This window comes from Muntiacus reevesi, chromosome 2, assembly GCF_963930625.1.
Source record: "Muntiacus reevesi chromosome 2, mMunRee1.1, whole genome shotgun sequence".
Lineage (NCBI taxonomy): Eukaryota > Metazoa > Chordata > Mammalia > Artiodactyla > Cervidae > Muntiacus > Muntiacus reevesi.
Genome location: NC_089250.1, coordinates 94,070,934 through 94,095,105, shown reverse-complemented (window position 1 = coordinate 94,095,105; position 24,172 = coordinate 94,070,934). Strand labels below are relative to the sequence as shown.

Here is a 24,172-nt window from a genome sequence, read left to right as displayed (position 1 = left end):
GGAGGTTCATAACACTGTATAGGAGGCAGTGACCAAAATCATCCCAAAGGAAAAAAAAGGGAGAAGGCAAAGTGGTTGTCTGAGTAGGCTTTACAAATAGCTGAGGAAAGAAGAGAAGAAAAAGGCAAAGGATAAAGGGAAAGATATACCCAACTGAATGCACAGTTCCAGAAAATAACAAGGAGAGATAAGAAGGCCTTCTTAAATGAACAATGCAAAGAAGTAGAGGAAAAAATAGAATGGGAAAGTCTAGAGATCTCTTCAAGAAAACTGGAGACATCAGGGGAATATTTCATGCATGGATGGGCATGATAAAGGACAGAAATGGTGAGGACCTAATAGAAGCAGAAGAAATTAAAAAGAGGTGGCAAGAAAGCACAAATGAACTGTACAGAAAAGCTGGGATAACTATACAAAAAAGTGGGATATCCACTACAGTGTGGTCACTCTCCCAGAGCCAGACATCTCGGAGTGTGAAATCAAGTGGGCCATAGGAAGCATTACTCAAACAAAACTAACAGAGGTGACAGAATTCTAACTGAGCTATTTAAAATCCTAAACCAGATGATGCTGTGAGCGTGCAGCACTCATTATGTCAGCAAGTTGGAAAACTCAGCAGTGGCCACAGGACTGGAAAAGGTCAGTTTTCATTCCAATCCCAGATAAGGACAATGCCAAAGAATGCTCAAACTACTGTACAGCTGTGCTCATTTTGCATGCTAGCAAGGTAATGCTCAAAATCTTTCAAGCTAGGCTTCAGCAGTATATGAACTAAAAACTTCCAGATGTACAAGCTGGATTTAGAAAAGGCTCAGGAACCAGAGATCAAATTGCCAACATACATTGGATCACAGAGAAAGCAAGGGAGTTCCAGAAAAACACCTACTTCTGCTTCATTGACTACACTAAATCCATTAACCTGTGTGGATCATAACAAACTGGAAAATTCTCAGACAGGAATACCAGACCACCTTACCTGTCTTCTGAGAAACCTGTATGTGGGTCAAGAAACAACAATGGAACAACTGATTGATTCAAAACTGAGAAAGGAGTATGACAAAGCTGTCTACTGTCACTCTGTTTATTTAACTTCTATGTAGAGTACATCATGCCAGGCTGGATGACTCACAACCTGGAATCAAGACTGCCAGGAGAAATATCAACAACCTCAGATATGTAGATGATAAAACCACCCCAATAACAGAAAGTGAAGGGGAACTAAAGAATCTCTTGATGAGGGTGGAAGAGGAGAGTGAAAATGCTAGCTTGAAATTTTTTTAAGCTAAGATCATGGCATCCAGTCCCATCACTTCATGGCAAATAAATGAGGAAAAAATGGAAGCAGTGACAGATTTTATTTTCTTGGGCTTCAAAATAACTTTGGACAGTGACTGCAGCCATGAAATTAAAAGACACTTGCTCTTTGGAAGGAAAGCTATGATAAACCTAGGTAGCACATTAAAAAGCAGAGACATCATTTTGCCAACAAAGGTCCATACAGGCCAAGCTATGGTTTTTCCAGTAATCATGTACGAATGGACCATAAAGAATGCTGAATGCCAAAGAATTAATGCTTCCAAATAGTGGTGCTAGAGAAGACTTGAGCATCGCTTGGACAGCAAGGAGATCAAGCCAGTCAATCCTAAAGGAAATCAACCCTGAATAGTCATTGGAAGGACTGATGCTGAAGCTCCAATACTTTGGCTACCTGATAGAAAGAACCAGCTTACTGGAAAAGACCTTGAGACTGGGAAAGACTGAAGGCAAAAGGAGAAAGGGGCGGCAGAGGATGAGATGGTTAGAAGGCATCACTGACTCAATGGACATGAATCTGAGCAAACTGTGGGAGATAGTGGAGGACAGAGGAGCCTGGTGTGCGGGATTCCATGGGGTCGCAAAGAGTTGGACACAGCCTAGGGGCTGAACAACAACAAAAAGACATTTACATCCTTTCTTACATTGATGACATGTTTTGTTGTTCCTGTTTAAATGATAATACTTTACAGATGCTGAGTTAAGCAATACATCAGTAAAAGCTTAAAAATATTTTAAAATAAAATACTGTTAGTGATAAATATTTATTATGGTACACAGTTTTTTAAAAAAATTTTGGTTTTATCTTAACTACTTACAGTAGTTACTCCAGGCTCTTAAAACATCTGACAAAGGCCAAAAAACAGTGCTTCTTTAATCAATCTTTTTAAATTAATGAATCCCCATCTTAACCCTAATCCTTAATTTCAATGCAGCTAGCTTGCAGTCAATTTTAATTATCTAGTGTTAAGTGAAAGGAAAGGTGATAAGGACAGAGGAGAGGCACAGAGCTAATTTATGTTGGAATATAACACGGAGATAATTTCTACCCTGGCTATACCTCTGGTACCAGCCTACCTCTCAGCTCCATCCCCCTGTCAGTAGTGGGTGACCTAGCCCAGGACTAACAGGAAGACTTCAGACTGCTATTGACAGTACACATTGTAATAAAAGAATAGACCCTGCTTTCTAATTTGGAGTTGGCTAACACCATGATTTGTTTTTTCAAATCTGAGGCTCTGACAACATGGCCCACTTGACTGATGGTAACAACTAGCTGTTACTGTTTACTATGCTCATTTAGATCACCTTTCTCCAAGTATTCTTCAAATAGTCTAAGATATGTGTTTTAGGACTTGAAATCCTGAAAAAAGACATTAGGGGCATATCTTGTGATTACTCCGTCAGTTCTTGTCTGTTTACCTATTTATACAGACATGTGGGTGCTGTTACAGACACAACCACTTGACTCATGCTGAGTCTTAATCATATATGTTAAAAGCCTATGCTTTAAACTTTTTATGTAGCTACATCTTGTCAACGTGAAAAATCCTGCTCTTCACTTTTGGTAGCTACAGGTCACTGGACAGACTTTCTTCTGTTGTCCAAGACAGAATTAATTTGATCACATTCTGCTCGATTCCTTTACATTCTTGCCTTTTCCTCATCATCTTGGTGTTTGTGTATGCATAACTCATTTGTATATTCATTCTACAAACATTTACCAAGCACCTACTAGTGTCAGACACTGTTAGACCTTTGGGAAGAAATAACAAATTAAGAAATAAGGCATAGCCTCCTGTTACTGGGATTGTAAACTGGTGCAGACACTATGGAAAACAGTATGGGGGTTCCTTAAAAAATCAAAAATAGAACTGCGATACCCAGCAATTTCACTTTTGGGTATTTACCCAAAGAAAACAAAAACACTCATTCAAAAGGATATATGCACCCCTCTGTTCACTACAGCATTATTTACAATAGTCAAGATACAAAAGCAACCTAAGTGTCCATCAACAGATGAATGGATAAAAGGTGTATATACAATAGTGTATTAGTCATAAAACGAAGTCCTGCCATGCGTAACAACATGGACAGATCCAGAAGGTATACTGCTAAGTGAAATAAGTCAAAAACAGAAAGACAAGTATTGTATAATCTCACTTATATGTGGAATCTAAAAAAACAAAACAAAGTGAAAACAGACTCACAGATACAGAGAACAAATGAGTGGTTACTAGAGGGAGTTGGGGAGGTGAAACAGACGAAGGGGATTAAGAGGTACAAATCTCCAGTTATAAAATAAAAAAGCAACAGGAATATAACATCCAGCATAAGGAGTATGGTCAGTAATACTGTAATAACTGTATAGGAAATACTAGACTTATCATGGTGATCATTTCATAATGCTTGCAAATGTAAAATTACTACACTGTACATCTGAAACATAATATTATATGCTAACTATATTTCAACTTAAAAAAAAGAAAGAAGGTACAGCCTTAAAGAATGTTTGGTGCATGGGCAATAAAGTTTACTGAATGAATATAGTCCCTGGCTTGTGGATCTCAATTCTACACAAAGAAACAGTTATGCAAATAACTGTACTTCACTAAGATAAATGGTAGAGTGAAAGCATATACGAAATGCAGTGAAAGCAGACAAATGGCCTGCTTCCCTGGGAAAAACAGGGACGGTTTCTCAGAGGAGGTGACATGCGAGTAATGCAAAACTCTTAAAGGCATGAAGTCCAGAGTTTATACTTGAACATCACACTAAACCAAGTAAATTCCAAGCTGATTACATCTAAAAGTATGACGAAAAGTCAAAGCTCACTTGATTTGTTCTGCTTACGCTTGGGGCTGCCAATAGAAGCTGCAAATTCACTATGACTTGCAGGACCTATTCCATTTCGGTCTCTCCAGTTGTCAGATTCACTTCCACTTCCCAGGTGCTCACGACTGTTGGACCTCGAGAGGGACATTGATGAACCCTGTAAATAAAGCCAGACAGGGAAATGTTTAATAAGTTGAGTCTCCCAGAGTGGGAGGAACAAAGAACCCATACTGGACCCCTATCATTTATTTCAGTTGCTAGCCATGGCAGTTACCCACAAATGCATATTCTCAAGAACAGGGTGTGGGACCTGTTTATAGTCATTTTCTCCAGCTACCAAAAGTGTCAGTCACTCAGTCATATCCAACTCTCTGCGATCCCATGGACTGTAGCCCACTAGGCTCCTATGTTCACGGGATTTTCCAGGCAAGAATACCAAGGACACTTGGTCATATACACATGGTGAAGTATTCTTCCTTCATTATGAAGGAGTTGATAAGAGAGTGAGCAGAGGAGTTCTGAGTTCAGTTCAGTCACTCGGTCACATCCAACTCCTTGCAACCCCATGGACTGCAGCACACCAGGCTTCCCTGTCCATCACCAACACCTGAGGCTTGCTCAAACTCATGCCCCTCAAGTCAGTGATGCCATCCAACCAGTTCATCCTCTGTCATCCCCTTCTCCTCCTGCCCTCAATCTTTCCCAGCATCAGGGTCTTTCCAAATGAGTCAGTTTTTCACATCAGGTGGCCAAAGTTTCAGTTTCAGCATCAGTCCTTTCAATGAAAATTCAGGGCTGATTTCTTTTAGGATTGAGTGGTTTGATCTCCTTGCAGTTCAAGGGATTCTCAAGAGTCTTCTCCAACACCACAGTTTAAAAGCATCAATTCTTCGGTGCTAAGCTTTCTTTATAGTCCAACTCTCATATCCATACATGACCATAGGAAAAATCACAGCTTTGACTAGACAGACCTATGTCGGCAAACGAATATCTCTCCTTTTTAATATGCTGTCTAGGTTGGTCATAGTCTTTTCTTACAAGGAGCAAGCGTCTTTTAATTTCATGGCTTCATTCACCATCAGCAGTGATTTTGGAACCCCCCAAAATAAAATCTGTCACTATTTCCATTGTTTCCCCATCTATTTGCCATTAAGTGATGGGACCAGATGTCATGATCTTAGTTTTCTGAATGTTGCATTTTAGGCCAACTTTTTCACTCTCCTCTTTCACTTTCATCAAGAGGCTGTTTAGATCTTTGCTTTCTGCCATAAGGGTGGTGTCATCTGTATATCTGAGGTACTGATATTTCTCCCGGAAATCTTGACTCCAGCTTGTGCTTCATCCAGCCCGGCATTTCACATGATGTACTCTGCATGTAAGTTAGATAAGCAGGGTGATAATATACAGCCTTGACATACTCCTTTTCCAATCTGGAACCAGTCTGTTGTCTCATGTCCAGTTCTAACTGTTGCTTCTTGACTTACATACAGATTTCTCAGGAGGCAGGTCAGGTGGTATGGTATTCCCATCTCTTTCAGAATTTTCCACAGTTTATTGTGATCCACACAGTCAAAGGCTTTGGTTTAGTCAATAAAACAGATTTTTTTTGGAACTCTCTTACTTTTTCGATGATCCAACAGATATTGGCAATTTGATCTCTGCTTCCCCTGTCTTTCCTAAATTCAGCTTAAACATCTGGAAGTTCACGGTTCACATATTATTGAAACCTGGCTTGGAGAATTTTGAGCATTACTTTGCTAGCATGTGAGATGAGTGCAATTGGGCAGTAGTTTGAACATTCTTTAGCATTGCCTTTCTTTGGGATTGGAATGAAAACTGACCTTTTCCACTCCTGTGGCCACTGCTGAGTTTCTCAAATTTACTGGCATACTGAGTGCAGCACTTTCACACCATCATCTTTTAGCATTTGAAATAGTTCAACTGAAATTCCATCACCTCCACTAGCTTTGTTTGTAGTTTTGCTTCCTAAGGCCCACTTGACTTTGCATTGCAGTTGTCTGGCTCTAGGTGGGTGATCACACCATCGTGATTATCTGGGTCATGAAGATCATATTTGTACAGCTCTATGTGTAGTCTTGCCACCTCTTAATATTTCCTGCTTCTGTTAGATCCATATCATTTCTGTCCTTTATTATGCCCATCTTTGCATGAAATGTTCCCTTGGTATCTTTTATTTTCTTGAAGAGATCTCTAGTCTTTCCCATTCTGTTGTTTTCCTCTGTTTCTCTGCATAGATTACTGAGGTAGGCTTTCTTATCTCTCCTTGCTATTCTTTGGAACTCTGCATTCAGATGGGAATATCTTTCCTTTTCTCCTTTGTCTTTCACTTCTCTTCTTTTCTCAGCTATTTGTAAGGCCTTCTCAGACAACCATTTTGCCTTTTACATTTCTTTTTCTTAATCACTGCCTCCTGTACAATGTCACAAATCTCCATCCATAGTTCATCACGCACTCTATCAGATCTAATCCCTTGAATATATTTGTCACTTCCACTGTATAATTGTAAGGGATTTGATTTAGGTTATACCTGAATGGGTTAGTGGTTTTCCCTACTTTCTTCAACTTAAGTCTGAATTTGGCAATAAGGAGTTCATGATCTGAACCACAGTCAGCTTCTGGTCTTGTTTTTGCTGACTGTATACAGCTTCTCCATTTTTGGTTGCAAAGAATATAGTCAACCTGATTTTGGTATTGACCATCTGGTGATGTCCACATGTAGAATCTTCTCTGGTGTTGTTGGAAGAGGGTGTTTGCTATGACCATTGCATTCTCTTGGCAAAACTCTGTTAGCCTTTGCCCTGCTTCATTTTGTACTCCAAGGCCAAACTTGCCTGTTACTCCAGGTGTTTCTTAACTTCCTACTTTTGTACTCCAGTATGCTATGATGAAATGGACGTCTGGTGGAGTTCTGAGACCCCAGTGAAAAGAGTCACTCCTTAAGATTTGGAGGAGTAGGTGCTAAGATTTCTGTTTTGGGGAACCACAAGGCAAGTCCTCCATCTGGCATGGTAGAGACTCTCTGCCTAGTATCTCACCTGGTCGAGCAGGGAAGTGGTGCAGCTACACCCAGTGCTTTGAGAGGAATCGAGCTCACAGAATGGAAGGGTGGAGAGGAGTCTGGCATTGTCCGTGTTATATCACCCAAATTAAGTACATGATCTGTCCAGCAAATGACAAGTGCCTGGAAACCAAAATGAACTCTCCCAAATCAAAATAAAAATAGTAATTTAAAAGATCTCAAAGTTTATACCAAACCTGCATGTATTCACCCTTTATTCATTTATTTAATCACTATATTACAGGTACCATACTTTGTACTATATATCTGTAGTGTTAAAGTCAACATTTTCTGATAACCCAAGTTTTATATTTACTGGGTAATTCCAAGAGAATCCTTTACTATTCAGGTCACTGAACTCAATTCAATCCCATGGCAGCATACCCACAGCTGACAGTGCCTGGCTATAACACTTCTTTCTTCAGGGCATTATGATACCACTCATGACACCACTCTCAAGACTTCCTAGCTGCCCTACTGAATCCTTACTGTAGGATCTTCCTCTCTTTTCTATTCCAAATGTCAGGTTTGGTCTTCACATTCCTTATCATCTCTCTCTACACTTTCTCAAATAATCAGTAATCACAACCTTTGTCAAAGCTTAACAACAGCCATGACTGAAATTGTTACCTCCAGGTTTGAATTCTCTACTGAAATTTAGCATCACGGAGTTGCCAATCTGATACCTCCATTTTACTGTCTCACAGACATTTTAAACTTAAGAGTGTTTGAAACCATATTGTTCACGACTATCCCTACAAGCTACACTCACATCTACTCCTCTCCCAGAATTCCTACATCTCAGTAAGTGATGACCATTCACCCAGTTGCTCAACCATTCATCCTCTCCTCACTGTATCCAATTTGCCAGTTTATCAATGTCGTATATAAACATACCCCAAATCTGCCTACTTTTACCAGTCTCCACCACTGTCATTAATAGCCTCATTAATGGATATGTTGATTCTTTCTTGCCTCCCACCCCAATAATCCATTTTTCATGAAGTAACTAGGTTGCAGGTTGTTTTTTTTAAATGCAAATTAGAACAAAACCATGCCTCGTTCAGCATACAATCCTATAATCCCTTGCCAGTACTTTACCATGGGCTGAAATGCCCCATAAACAAGTCTTTGCCTGTCTCTCCAACCTTATCTTCAATGCTCCACCACCCTATCCACCTTCTGCTCCATGAACTTACCAGTTTGCTCTGACTCCAATATGATAATGACAGTTGTTTCCCTGGCCTAGTACTATTTCCCTAGATAGTCACAAGGTTGGCCCTTTCTTGCCATGTAGGTCTTAGCTTAAATGTCATTTGCTCATTAAAGCCAGCTAAAACTACCCAATATAAAATAGCCTCTGTTTCATATTTATCAGGGACTTTAATTACTTAATACCTTCTGATTAACTTGTTATATATTTCTCTCTACCCACCAAAAAAAAGCTCTATCCATGAAAGCAAGAATCTGTATTCAGGCATTGTATCTAATGCCCAGAACTGCATCTAAAACACAGGACATGCTTATTGATAAATAATTGCAGAATTACTAGATCTCACAGTCACCTTTTCCTATATCTATGGGATCCCCTTTGCTGACTTTTGGGAAGGGGCCTAGGGAAAGGAAGGCTCCTCACAGCAAAAAAAAGGGTTTTTCAGTTAAAACCATCATTAACATAATTCAACCAGATAAATTCCATGCAGCAAGAGAAATAAGAACATGCTCAAAACTGCTTAATTACCAGGAAAGAGACCATTATGTAGTATTTCTATATATTTTAAAACTTCTGTATCTAAACTCTTTTTGAGCATTAAAAAGTCACTCATCTAAGATCTAAGCTGATTTCATTCACACAGTTATCTCAGATCTGGCTAAACACGATGTTTTCTAAAAACATTAAAAAAAAAAACATTAAATAAAAAATAATCTGGTGATATTTACCAGTTTATTGCGATATGTTAGAAGACAACAAACTGGTAAATATCACAAAATTATTTAGATTTGTAAGACTTAAAATAGTCAGACAACCTCATTACTCTTAGGAGGAAATTTAAAACCTTCTTTTAACTTCTGATGCAGGTTTTACCTGCTCCAGAGAATACACAACCATTTCTAATGCCTTTAAGAGATAAATGGCAAAAAGAAAAGGAAAATCCAAAACTTTTTAGTTCCGTTGATGTGACAGAAATACTGCAGGTCAAAGCAACCTTTTGTTTGATCTTTGCTGTCCTAGTATATCATTAAGTGGATAGGGTCATACTTTTGAGTCTTGAAGAAAACAAAAATAGCCCTCAAGCTACTTGCTTCTTATCTAAAGGAGTTCTTTGGAAAAGTCTAATTTCTCAAAAATGCCTTAAAACTGGAAACAGTCTCTCAAGTCTAGTTTCTCAGTAATGTGAACAGGGTGTTCAAAGCATCAGTTTCTTGCCTAAAGCAAGCTTTCTAGAGCAGGAAACCCATGTGCCTTGATTCCCTATACACTGAGTAACCCACACCAGTCAGGACCCATTGGCTTAACGTACTTCTCCAGAGCATCCTACTTGTCCATTTGGTTTTGGTTTTCTTTGGAAAAGAATAAGGAAAAAGAGTGTTTCTAACTACCCCCTAAATTTTTTTAACTTTTTATTTTGTATTGGCGTATAGCCAATTAACAAACAATGTGGTGATAGTTTTAGGTGAACGGTGAAGGGACTTAGCCACACAACTTCATGTATCCATTCACCCCCAAACTCCCCTCCCACCCAAGCTGTCACATAACATTGAGAGGGAGTTCCAAGTGCTATACAGACCTTGTTGGTTATCCATTTGAAATACAGTAGCATGTACATGTCAATCCCAAACTCCCTAACTATGCCTTCCCCCATCCATCCCCCTGGCAACCATAAAGCTCATTCTCATAGTCTGTGAGTCTGTTTCTGTTTTATAAGTTCATTTGTATCATTTCGTTTTAGATTCCACATATAAAGGATGTCATATGATATTTCTCCTTCTCTGACTTACTTCACTCAGTATAACAATCTCTAGTTCCACTCATGTTGCTGCAAATGGCATTATTTCATTCTTTTAGATGGCTGAGTAATAGTCCATTGTTTTGTATATATGTACCACATCTTCTTTATCCATTCCTTTGTCAACAGACATTTAGGTTGCTTCCATGTCTCGGCTACTGTGAACAGACCTGCAGTGAACACTTGGGTACATATATCCTTTTTGATCATGTTTTTCTCTGAATATATGCCCAGGAGTGGGATTGCAGAGTCATCAGCCAGTTCAGATAAGTCGCTCAGTTGTGTCAGACTCTTTAAGACCCCATGGACTACAGCACACCAGGCTTACCTGTCCATCACCAACTACCAGAGCTTGCTTAAACTTATGTCCATCGAGTTGGTGATGCCATCCAACCATCTCATCCTCTGTCATCCCCTTCTCCGCCTGCCCCCACTCTTTCCCAGCACCAGGGTCTTTTCCAGTGAGTCAGTTCTTCGCATCAGGTGGCCAAAGTACTGGAGTTTCAGCTTCAGCAACAGTCCTTCCAAAGAATATTCAGGACTGATTTCCTTTAGGATTGACTGGTTTGATCTCCTTGCAGGGTCATAAGGTAGCTCTATTTTTAATTTTTTAAAAAACTTCCATTGTGGCTATACCAATTTATATTCCCATCAAGTGTAAGAGTGTTCCCTTCTCTCCACACTCTCCAGCATTTATTGTTTGTGTATTTTCTGATGATGGTCATTCTGGCTGTAACTACCCTCTGATTTTAAAATAGTGCTACAAGTGGAGATGTTGTAAATCTTTAAAAAAAAAAATTTTAAGCCCTGTCCACTTTTCCCCAGGTCCTTCTCAATTCCCACCCTGTCCCTATGTGCTAACCCATTAATTGCCCAGTTTACAATCCCTCTGAGTTTTAGCAGAATAAAGAGGAGGGCAGGCATCCACAAAGAGCAACTGCTTCAGAGTATCAGCAGATCATGCCCTTTTATCTCCTTTTGATGGCTTTGGGGTGTGTGAAAGTCCTCCACACCGCAAGAATCTAGAACCATTCCCTAAGAAAGCCTGATTCTATCTCTTATCACCACTGTTTAAAGGGGCTGTGAATAAAAGCACTGATCTTGCTGGTTTCATCCTCTCCCCCACCTTTCAATGTGAATGAGCTGTTAGACATTAGCCAGAAAGGTGGAATAGGCTGGCCCGAGAGAACCAAAGCAAGAAAAGCCACAGGAGGGGTTCAGTCACTGACTCAGGAGCCTGCAAATTCAAGCCCATAGAGTGGTCTACTCGTCCTTGGACAAGACCCAGAGCAGAGACCCTCCCGGTTCTGACACCACTTCTGAGTCATTCCTCTTATGGTACATCCCTGCAGAGCAGTGTTTCCAGGAGAGTGCCTGCATCAGAATCAGACTAGGCTTTTGGTGAAAATGTAAATTACTGGTTCCTGCTGGCTCTCTCCCTGATGAGTGAGATGCTGGGGGAAGAATCTGCATTTTTAAGTGCACCAAGTGATTCTTATGTCTTTTAACGTGGCTCTAGAGCATTTATATATCACCTTGTATGGTAAAGAATTTGCCTGCAATATGGGAGACCCAGGTTCAATCCCTGGGTCGGGAAGATCCCCTGGAGAAGGAAATGGCAACCCACTCCAGTATTCTTGCCTGGAAATTCCATGGACAGAGTAGCCTTGTGGGATGCAATCCATGGGGTTGCAAAGAGTCGGACGTGACTGAGTGACTAACACTAACTAACTTGCTATGTTCCCTCTGAGTTAAACCATTAGGAAAACGAGGATAAAGAAATTTTGCAAAATGAATTCAAGTCCTTTTTTCTAACTACTGATGACCTCAAGTAAGACACTTAACTGATCTGGGACCCTTTCCCTCACTGGGAATTTATAGGGATCAAAAAAGCTCGTGGATGAAAATGTACCATATAAAACATCAAAGAAATAAATGAATGTGATTTAAGGTAATTATTACTAACACATTATGTGTTCATGTAACACTCTAAAGTATTCCTTTAGATATAAAAAGCATATCTAGTTTGAAAATGCAGAAATACTTCCAGTAATAAGCATTCATATATGTATATGAATCACATCTTTCATCAGGCTCTTGGTTTTCCTCAGGGTGAAGATCTTTAGTGGAAATAACAGTAGTTGCTAAATATTACCAAGACTTCCTGCACACCACATGAAGCGCTGGGTGCCTTCTCCCACCGCATGCCCAAAATAACTGCAGTGAGCAAACGGGCTCTGAGGCGGGAAGTCACTCAGCAAAGCTGGCGTGTGTCGGTGGTGGCTGTCAGGTTCCCACAGCCTCTGCATCTGACAACTACTTTATTAGAACAATCGTCATTTCAACCTGTCATACTACTGGTCTCTGAGAACAGAACTGAATTAGCATTTCTAAAGTGAACTATTTCATCTCTGAAACGACAGGAACATAATCAACCACCTAAAGCTCCATTCGGCTGAAGGTGGGGGTGAGCACAACAGACTGCAGGTACACCAGTGGAAGCCTGGGAATGAGCACAGCAGTTGTTAAGGCCTCTGCCAATGAAAGGAGATGTTGACTTTCTCAGAGCTATAATGGCAGAAAGAGGGGTGGGTAACTCCTAGGGCCTCAAATTTTTCATAATGATTCCTGCATTCTAGTTGCCAACAGTAACTTCAGTCTTTAAATATACCCTGCCAAATTGCTACTGTAAGTCTGACAATGAAATTTGCAGGAAACTGTGCTTTTTAGTATTTCAACAGTACTTTCTTTTTCACTTTCTCAAAGAGACAAAGGGGAAAAAAAAATCGCATGTTTGCATTTGCCTTTCATCAACATTCTAATTTATTACAAAGAAAATGGGTGGAGAAATGAAGGTCAATCTGCAAATGCTACTGATTAGACTAACAATTATGAAACGCTTAACCAGTATTTGTTTTTGAGCCTCCAGTGGTCTTATTGAACATTGTGATTCTTGGATTAATAATTTTCATCCATCTTTTAGGTTTGTGCAGTCTCTGCAGTTCTGTGTGTGAGTGTGTGCACGTGCACACATTCTAACTCCACCTGCACTTGCAAAAGACTTAGAGCCAAAATCTGACACTCTGCAACTGAAAAGGCCTTGCTGACTGAGTCACGAACAGCCCGGCAGAGAAGCAAGGAGCTCTGGATCCCTTCTCCCTATGGTGAGGATGCCAGCTTCCCCGTCTCACCCCTAAGCCCTGCAGCCAACATCTGGGAAGCATAATGTTTTGGAGCTCTTGTTTGTGATACTTCCTGCTATGTTCCTGGCACATCTGAACACACTGAATTTTTAACTCAGATCTGAGAACTTGTTTTTGTTGAATAATTGCCTTCTCCCCCTTGGTGGTCTTGTGAGTGATACCCTGGAATGAAGGGATTCCTTATACATTTTTTATGGCGTATTACATATGCCCTTTGCTTAATCTCAGTCCTGCTCTCTGACAGTCTCCCCTAACAAAAACACATTTATCCAAATTTCCTTCACAGCTGATCCACAAGTTTGAGAGAAAACATGTAAAAGATCATAATATATCAGACTGTATCTATCTCATAGCAATACGTTTACAGTATTAGAAATTAAAGCAAATCACCATTAAGAAACTGTCCTTATGTAAATAGAGAATGGGAGAGGAGAGAAGACGGTTCTCTTTTGCTGAGAGAATTGACAGAAGAGTAAGTAGGGGCATGACTCTACAAACCTCAAAAGTGGTCGTCATTGTGGGCTTATATGACACGTGGTTGGCCCTTCTCAGCTCCTTGATAGTTTCAGCGGGCATGGATTTAGAAAACCCCAGGCCACTCCAGGTGTTTGTGGGTGTTCTGACCTCCGTCACCACTGGTTTCTTTAACATAGCTTTGGAAAAGAGAACATAAAACAAATACTTGCTATTTTTAATGCATTTCTTAAATACAACATTGATGAGTATTTTTTCGTTGATGTATGTAAAGAAATTACCACTGAATATCATTTTTTAACACAAAATACCTTAAAATGTCTTCATAAAGCATTTTATACAAAGTAACAGTAAATTTTAAAATGATACATTATTTCTTAAATGATCTAATGCTAATCTATTCAACCTCAACAAAGTTTATGCAACTTGAACCTAAACATTCTGGGTTTCCTTTTATGAAAGTCCAATTTCCCAGTTCGATATCAGTACTGAGAAACTTTTTATGTGTCGACTGAAAAAAATCAAAGTATAGATCATAATGTATCACATACCTTTGGTTGCTAACAGCTTCTTCTGTTCATAGTCAAATGCCTGAAAAAGACAGAAAACATCTTTCTTGTCAGTTTATCCAAATGTCAGGCCAATACTCCATGAAAAGACTACATGACTGCAGCCCACGCACCTTTCTGAGACAAATGCTAAGCTCGGCACCAAATGTGACAGGACCCCACACAAGCCTGAGAAACTTAAACATGTTTTCAAAACTAATTCCTTATAATAATATACTACTTCTGACTTTAAGTCATGACAGTGACAAGAGTTAGAAATCTTCCTTCAAAGGGAAAAAAAAATTCCTCTTTATTATGAATATTTAACATACCAGGACCAATATATGCTAACATACAGTGAATAACTTAATAAGAGTTACGCTAAATTTCAAAACAATGCATTCTCAAAATACCTTCAGATTATCTATTATTGGCCTCCTGTATTTCTCAAAATCCCCTCTTCATTTGGGTAAAATGGTATGATGTCACAACAACCTATGAAATTACATAACTTAATTGGCATTATCTATGCTTTTAAAGTGACATAAATGACAAATGTCTAGCTTTAATAATGACACAAGCAGAACATTAAAATTAAACCTAAATAAAAATATAAACTTAAGTTAAAAAATGAAACTTATTTATCTTGTATTGCACAGGACTAGGATGGCACCATTTATTCTTCTCATCCACACTGAATAAGTGACTATGACACAGATGGGTCTATATACAAACCAAGGTAAGTTTTGAAGAAAGAAGTCTAACTCAAATGCTGACTCTTGGAGAAGGAAATGGCAACCCACTCCGGTGCTCTTGCCTGGAGAATCCCAGGGACGGGGGAGCCTGGTGGGCTGCTGTCTATGGGGTCACACAGAGTCGGACACAACTGAAGCGACTTAGCAGCAGCAGCAAATGCTGACTCAGGGTTCTCAACTCCCGTGTTTCAGGAACTTAGGCTTGATTTTAAAATGTCCCTTATAAATAAAAAACTATAATGGAAAATAATCGAAAAAAGGAACAGAGGTATATACATATATATGTATATCTTCTTTGCTATACAACTGAAACTAACACAATATTGTAAATCAACTATACTTCAGTAAGTTAGGGGAAAAAAATGTCTCAAAGATACTTCAAGAACCCATTAACAAGGGCCAAGAACCCACTGGCCCTTCCTCCCAGGAGGACTACACCATCATATGCAGGGTGTCCATATAATTTATGGCCTGAAACAGGATACTTCTAAAAGCAAAAAGTACTACAAATGATAGGGTCAAAATAATGAAAGTAAACTGGTTGACTTTGACCAACCAGAAGGAACATGGCAGTAAACTGGGAGGGTGAGATTTTTAGATAACATGGTTTGATTTTTCTTTTGAAATCCTAGGTCTAAAATGACTCTGGGAGTTAAAATCAACTTTTAATGACTAACGTCTAAGGCAAGATATGGGGAGATTCTAAAGTTACTTGTTCAATAAATATTTATTGAGAGCCTTCTGGTTATAGATACTGTGCTACACTTTGTGAAAGAATAGAACAATGAATCAAAAATAATCTATAGCCTCAAATCATACGGAGGCTTAGCAGGGATGAGTAAAAGAAATAACCACAAAATAAATTAGAAAGTAAGATAAATGTGAAAAGAGAGCTGGAGATTCAGAAGTCCAAGAATGGTCAGGAGACAAAGGTCATCTTTACAGGAGACAAAGGTCATCTTTAGCTCCAGAAATCACAGAAGTCTTCAAACTCTCTCCCTGTCAAAGGTCAGTAACTCTTATCATTGATTTCTTAGTGATTTTAAAAGTCAGCTCTTTACTAATGGCATAAATAACATCTATTTAAATTGAAACTCTATCACCAGGAACACTCTCATCCATCCTAAAAGAAAGGAACATGAAAAGGTTCACTATAGGTATAAACCTGATGGAAAAGGTGAGACTCACAATATGGACGAAACTCACAAAGGGACCGTAAAGGAATCTGACACTTCTTAAATGAGAGAACTTTAATTTATGATAACTGAAAATATATCCACCAGAGAAAATGTAATAAATGTTTGTTTTTAACTTTGCACCTTGTAAAGGCCATGGCTTTTGTAAAATCATTCATCTAAAAACATGAAAATGTTCAAATGCCAAGGAGGATTGCACTGTAGTTTTCACTGGAATTACAGAAGTACAATTTAGTTTCACGAATTAATTTCTTTGACATATTTATGACAACTTCTTTATTTCTAGGATTCTGTGAAGTTTTTTTCTTTTTTGAAAGTGGGGAGATGGAGATGATATATCTTACCATGAAGTAGGTAAGTCTACCCATTAATTCAGACACTGAAGCCAAATATTTATAGACATCTCTAAAAGCACAGAATCCTTATCTTTCATATTGTGATCAATATAAAAATCATGTTTCTGAATTTCATGATCAATAGTTTATTTATTTATTTTGTAATTGGACCAATAGTTTGAAAATGGATACAGAGAAAAATCCCTGCTGAGGAAATCGTTTAAAATAATCATAAAAATCTGTGAACCAACATAATCATCAATAATATTTAGCATCTCCTTTCAAAAAACTAAAGCCTCACATTAGTTATTTTTATAACTGTCTAAGGAGCACCAAACAAATTCATCTTCTCCATTTTACAGAGAGAAGGATAATAATATAAATATTATTTATTTATAAATCTATTTATCTAAGACTATGTCATGAGGCAGTAAATGCTCAGAAATAGCAGCTTGCACATTTATCTAAATTATTTAAGTAACACATGAAAAATGTCATTTGCATAAGACACAGTGACATAGACCATGTTAGATCACTTTTAATATTTTAAATAATTCTCCTCACTTAAACTAAATCCTGCATTTCATTTTTAATGTTTATAGCAAAACCAATTCCTAACTACTGCATATATATTTAAATATAATTTTGAATAGGCATCACCGACTCAATGGACATGAATGTGAGTCAACTCTGGGAGCTGATGATGGACAGGGAGGCCTGGCGTGCTGCAGTCCATGGGGTGGCAAAGAGTCGGATACAACTGATACTAAACTGAACTGAACTGAGCATGCAGAAGGAAAACGGAATTTCTGCTCTACTGCTGAAGGCTCACTGAATTCCCCATTTCCCTCAATCTAGACAGCCTACATTTGGATGACTCTCCCTTTTTCTTTTTTGTTTAATCATTACCTGCATGTTGACGTATGATGGCCGTGGGGCAAGGCGGGCCCTTTCATTGTTCTGTTGGGCAGCGGCCGCCCTCTCAGCAGCGCGCTCACTCCCCGGAGCCTTCTTGTCAGCCAGCGGGCTTTCTGCAGCACTCAGTTCAGGATCTGAGAGCAACCTGTCAGTGCTGCTGTGAAAGAAAGAGTTTGGAATTGAACATGACACTGTTGCATTCACATGCACCACACCTTTGCTAGGGGCCACGTTTACTATTTAGATTTACTATGTCCACCGTTTACAGGTATTATCTCATGGAATCCTCATAGCACTGCTATGAGGAAGGCAGTATTACTGTCCCTATTTTTCGCACGAGGGAAGTACCTTATCCAAGGTCACGGCTCTGGTAAATGGTAGAGATGGGATATGAACGCAGATTTGCTGAATCTCAACATGGTGTTGAAACTATTTCAAAATATAGATTCAAGCACAGTAAATATGTATATATGACATTTTGTATATGGTGAACATGGAATAGACATACAGACAAGATTCCTAATTTATAGACATCAAGGAGATATCTGTGACCCATGTTTACCTAATCTGAGCAAACTGAGTCAGTCTGAAAGCATGCAGATAACCCATTTCATCTGTGTGCAGTACACATGATGTTGCTACAAATCTGCTGTGATAAAGGCAGCAGATAAATAAATATTCTTTAATATCTGTTCAGGGTGCAGGGAAAGAACACCTCATGAAAGTGCTTCTTAAAACGAGGGAGAGTTATTTGAATTATCAGAATTTATAGCGTCCTAGATATGCACCTCAAGCTTAACTCCAACTGAAGGTTAAGCTCAAGTAAAACAGAAATAACAAACAGTATTAGTCAAAGAGCTGATTTGTTTACACATTCTTTTTTGTATCATTCACTATTCAGTTGTGCCAGGGGAATTCAGAGGAATTTAGAAAGGGCTATTAGAACACAACAGGAGAAGCAAAGAGCTTTTTTTGTTTGACAAAAGTTCAGAGGCGTCACAAAGGCTTGTGACCTGGAATTGAAAGGGCATCTGCAGGTTCACCATTGAACAGCAGCAACTCAGACAGAACAGTATAAGCGAAGACAAGGAAGTATGCAGTGCACATCACTGGTGGTTTTAAAGCCAGAATTATTTCTCTAACCTAACATTATTCTTCTAAGAAAGAAAGAAAGTGAAGTCACTCAGTCGTGTCCAACTCTTTGCAATCCCTTGAACTGTAGCCTACCAGGGTCCTCTGTCCACGGAATTTTCCAGACAAGAATACTGGAGTGGGTTGCCATTTCCTTCTCCAGGGGATCTTCCCAACCCAGGGATTGAACCCCGGTCTCCCACATTACGGGCAGATGCTTTACCATCTGAGCCACCAGGGAAGCCCCCGATAACAAATAATGTTAATTTGGCACATTAGTATCATGTCGAGAAAAACAGATAAAGCAGATTTGGACAAAATGGGAACAATGATAATTAATCAAAGACTTTAAAAAAGTAGAACAGATTTTTCTTTTCATAAAAGCAAAACAGACTTTGCTGAGGAAAGGAGGAAGTAAGAATAGAATTATTATATAACACATTTTAAGTCAACTATGCTTCAATAAAAAAAATTAATTAAAAAAATACATGTGTTATATTTGCCTCAGTTCAGTTCAGTCGCTCAGTCGTGTCTGACTCTGCAACCCCATGAATCGCAGCACACCAGGCCTCCCTGTCCTGGAGTTTACTCAAACTCATGTCCATTGAGACGATGATGCCATCCAACCATCTCATCCTCTGTCATCCCCTTCTCCTCCTGCCCCCAATCCCTCCCAGCATCAGGGTCTTTTCCAATGAGTCAACTCTTTGCATGAGGTGGCCAAAGTATTGGAGTTTCAGCTTCAGCATCAGTCCTTCCAATGAACACCCAGGACTGATCTCCTTTAGGATGGACTGGTTGGATCTCCTTGCTGTCCAAGAGACTCTCAAGAGTCTTCTTCAACACCACAGTTCAAAAGCATCAATTCTTCAGCCCTCAGCTTTCTTTACAGTCCAAGTCTCACATCCATACATGACTATAGGAAAAACCATAGCTTTGACGAGATGGACCTGTCAGCAAAGTAATGTCTCTTCTTCTTAATATGCTGTCTAGGTTGGTCATAGTCTTTTCTTACAAGAAGCAAGCGTCTTTTAATCTCATGTCTGTAGTCACCATCTGAAGTGATTTTGGAGCCCCCCAAAATAAATTCTGTCACTGTTTCCAATGTTTCCCCATCTATTTGCCATGAAGTGATGGGACCAGATGCCATGATCTTATTTTTTGAATGCTAAGTTTTAAGCCAGTGTTTTCACTCTCCTCTTTTACTTTCATCAAGAGGCTCTTTAGTTCCTCTACACTTTCTGCCATAAGGGTGATAACATCTGTGTATCTGAGGTTCTTGATATTTCTCCTAGCAATCTTGACTCCAGCTTGTCCTTCATCCAGCCCGGCATTTCACATGATGTACTCTGCATGTAAGTTAGATAAGCAGGGTGATAATATACAGCCTTGACATACTCCTTTTCCAATCTGGAACCAGTCTGTTGTTTCATGTCCAGTTCTAACTGTTGCTTCTTGACCTACATACAGATTTGCAGGCCAGGTGGTATGGTATTCCCATCTCTTTCAGAATTTTCCACAGTTTATTGTGATCTACACAATCCCATGGACACAGGAATCTGGCAGGCTACAGTCCATGGGGTCGAAAGAGTCAGACACAACTTAGCAACTAAACCACCACCACACAGTCAGAAGCTTTTGTGTAATCAATAAAGCAAAAATAGATGTTTTTCTGGAACTCTCTTGTTTTTTCGATGATCCAGTGGATGTTGGCAATTTGATCTCTGGTTCCTCTGCCTTTTCTAAATCCAGTTTGAACATCTGGAAGTACATGGTTCAAGTACTGTTGAAGCCTGGCTTGGAGAATTATGAACATACTTTGCTAGTGTGTGAGATGAATGCAACTGTGCAATAGTTTGAACATTCTTTGGCACTGCCTTTCTTTGTGATCAGAATGAAAACTGATCTTTTTCAGTCCTGTGGGCACTGCTGAGTTTTCCAATTTGCTGGCATACTGAGTGCAGCACTTTCACAGCATCACCTTTTTAGGATTTGAAATAGCTCAGCTGGAATTCCATCACCTCCACTAGCTTTGTTCGTAGTGATGCTTCCTAAGGCCCACTTGACTTCACAGGAACGTGACCTTGCCTGAAATAATCCTTTCTTTTGTGGAAGACTTCCTTGTCCCTCATTTTGGCTGCTTTAAAAAGTTTTTCTACAGCATTTTGGAGCTTCTTTCTATTTACTAGATGGGATGCTGCTGATTCATGTTGAATAAAGCAAATTTGATCTTTAAACTGAGTTTTAGTTTTTTTCTTTTTTTAACAGATTTGATGGCAGTAATAAGACTGAAGGAGACCTCCAGTAACTTTGGGTGTAAGAAACATGGGTGTGGCGCCTGCAAACCCTTTTCAGTTCTCTGTCTCTTTTCTGAGGCGTGTAGGTAAGTTCCTTTCAGTTCTGAGCTCTGCATTCTTTGCACTGAGCTCCCAATCTAATGGGCTTCCCAGTACAGGGCAGGTCAGCTGAATCTGGCAGATGGCTCTGCCTGGAGTTCAAGCCCCTACCCTTTATTTCAGACCATGACACTCAATTAATTGGTGGAAACCCCCAGGCCTTGATTCTGTCCCAAGATCCATGTGGGAACCATATACGTGGAGTCCCTAGTCCTCAGTCCCCATTTGTTGAGGGTTCACTTCTTTCCCCAGGCCAAGGTCCCATGGCAGGAACTGTTGGGGTGCACACAGGGCCTTTAAATGGCTGGGACACAGAAGAATCTTTTGGTTACTGCTGATTTAAGGTACACGTGTTTGTTTGTCTTGTTTTGTACAAGCTACTGCTATTAGGAATCTCTGTGGCCAAAAAGTTGCAAAAATAGTGGGCAAGGGTGAAGCCTTTAAAAGCTGATGAAGTACTCTCCACCTAACTCAAGGACTCCTGAATTCAAATAAGCAGGTCACATAAGCTGTCTAGGTTAGCTTGACCCGAGTTCATCCACCAGCATCAAGAAGATTTCCATGCAACAAGGTGCACTGTAAAGTACCACACAATCCCTAGGCCCACACACATATTAATCTGGCTCCCCCAAACCCAAAAAGGCTTAGCTGAAAGAAAGGGGATCCTTAATATTCAAAGAGTTAAGCACTCTACCTTCTGGTACACTTGCTGATTTTACATCTAAGAACTATGGCCCTGGAAGCTATAACTATCTATAAAAATGTCAAAGTGTTACTAAAGACAACCTATAATTAGAAAGGCCATTATGAGGCATGTTCCAATTATATAAGATCATTTAAGAACTGCACTTAAAAGCAAGAGCTTTCCTGCCCCACTCCCACAAAAAAAAGGAGGGGGGGGCAGGATACCTATTTTAATTGACATGCAGAATGCTCCAGAAGGCTTCAAAATTCCAAAATAGTCACACTGAAAGATTCACTGCAAAAAGGCTAATGAAAAATTAAAGACACAAGAGGTACCTAAAACAGGAGATAATATGACTGACTATCTGCTACTGCTCTCCTCTACACTTTTTTTTTGGCCATGTCATGCTGCTTGTGGGATTTTAGTTCCCCCACAAGAGATGCAACCCAGGCCCTCACCAGTGAGAGCGCAGAGTCCTAGCCACTGGACCACCAGGAACTCCCTATCCTCTTTGAGTTCATTCCAGTAATCCTGTCTGAACTGTCTTTCCATCCGAAGATACTGCAAGACGGCAACAGAAGTCCACCATGTAGGTGGTCTTCTAGTCTTGAAGCCTTTCTATGTCCGCAGTTTCTTACATGCAGGGAACAGGCTCTGGCCTGTCTGATCTTCCCTGAGTTCCAAAGGGTAGATGTGAACAGTTGCTAATCAGGGGATGGAGGAGATACAGACAAGGCAGGAGCAGCCAAGAAACAACAGCCTTTGTGAAAGGATGCACTAAAATATTCAAAGGCAAACAGCTCTAAATCCAGAACACAGAAACCTTTTGATTTCCATCTTAGTTAGAAATCTTCTCCTTGATATTTTAAGGATAATGTAGTTAGATGGTTGGCTCAAACTATAATGCCACTTAGGCTGCAATCCAATTTGGGGGAAATTAAGAACAACTCGTCTTCCTTATCTTACAAATCTTTGCAAAACTAGGAACTAACTAACTCTAACATCTATTCCTTCTGTCAGTCCTAAAACCTCACCTATTTATCTCAAAAGTATTGTACAAATTCTGGTCTTAGGAAGCCGAAGTCCTCGGGAGGAACTTTTATTCTTTCCCTGTACCTTTGAGATACAACTATTGCATTAAAAACTTCTGGATTATTTCATTCTTTTTAATGCTGATTAATATTCCATTGTATATGTGTATCACAATCTTCTTTATCTGTCTGTGGGCATTTAGTTTACTTCCATATCTTAGCTCATAAACAGTGCTGCAATGAACACTGAGGTACACGTATCCTTTCAGATCATGTTTTTCTCTAGACACATGACCAGGAGTGGGACTGCAGGGTCATATGGTAGCTCTACTTCTAGCTTTTTAAGGAACCTCCACACTGTTCTCCATAGTGGCTGTACCAGTTCACATTCCCTCCTACAGTGTAGGAGGGTTCCCTCCTCTCCACACCCTCTCCAGCATTTGTTGTTTGTGGATGTTTTGATGATAGCCATTCTGACCTGTGGGGTTACATCTCACTCTAGTTTCGATTTGCATTTTTCTAATAACTAGCAATGTTGAACATCTTTTCATGTGCCTGTTGGACATCTGTATGTCCTCTTTGGAGAAATGTCTATTCAGGTCTTTTGCCCATTTTCTGAGTGGGCAGCAACATGGATGGACCTAGGGAGAGTCATACTGAGTGAAGTCAGTGAGACAGAGAAGGAGAAATATCATATGACATCCCTTATATGTGGAATCTAAGAAAAAAAATACAAATGAACTTACTTAGAAAATGAACTTATGGTTGCTAGGGGGAAGGGGTAGTTAGGGAGTTTGGGACTGACATGTACACACTGCTACATTCAAAATGGATAATCAACAAGGACCTACTGTACAGCACCTGGAACTCTTAATGTTATGCACCAACCTGGATGGGAGGGGGGCTTGAGGGAGAACGAGTACATGTATATATATGGCTGAATCCCTTCACTGTTCACCTGAAAGTACCACTACATTGTTAATTGGCTATGCATGTGTATGCAGTCACTTCAGTCATGTCTGACTCTTTGTGACCCCGTTGACTGTAGCCCACCTCTGTCCATGGGATTCTCTAGGCAAGAATACTGGAGTGAGTTGCCGTGCCTTCCTTCTGGGGATCTTCCAGACCCAGGGATCAAACCTGCATCTCTTGTGTCTACTTGCACTGGCAGGTGGGTTCTTTACCACTAGCACCACCTAGGAAGTCTATTAATCAGCCATCATTAGAGGGACTGATGCTGAAGCTCCAATACTGTGGCCAAAGG

At 39.7% G+C, this 24,172-nt stretch overlaps 1 protein-coding gene and 1 long non-coding RNA gene across 8 annotated transcripts in view; one reads left to right on the top strand and one right to left on the bottom strand.

Annotated features, from left to right (window-relative positions):
- The window catches only part of BICC1 (BicC family RNA binding protein 1), a 477,034-nt gene that overhangs the window by 11,816 nt on the left and 441,046 nt on the right, over positions 1–24,172 (bottom strand). For 6 of the 7 annotated variants that reach the window (XM_065922373.1, XM_065922368.1, XM_065922371.1 and 3 more), the window contains 4 exons: positions 17,657–17,822; positions 14,465–14,504; positions 13,938–14,092; positions 4,150–4,306 (listed from right to left, as the gene is read on the bottom strand). In XM_065922373.1, coding sequence (XP_065778445.1) covers positions 4,150–4,306; positions 13,938–14,092; positions 14,465–14,504; positions 17,657–17,822 — 518 coding nt within the window. The remainder of the gene's footprint in view (positions 1–4,149; positions 4,307–13,937; positions 14,093–14,464; positions 14,505–17,656; positions 17,823–24,172) is intronic. The other variant, XM_065922369.1, reaches the window with a different exon arrangement.
- Positions 13,253–21,178, top strand: LOC136159784 (uncharacterized). Its single transcript, XR_010661511.1, has 4 exons — positions 13,253–13,400; positions 15,121–15,200; positions 16,699–16,766; positions 21,065–21,178. It is a non-coding gene; the product is annotated as an uncharacterized lncRNA (long non-coding RNA).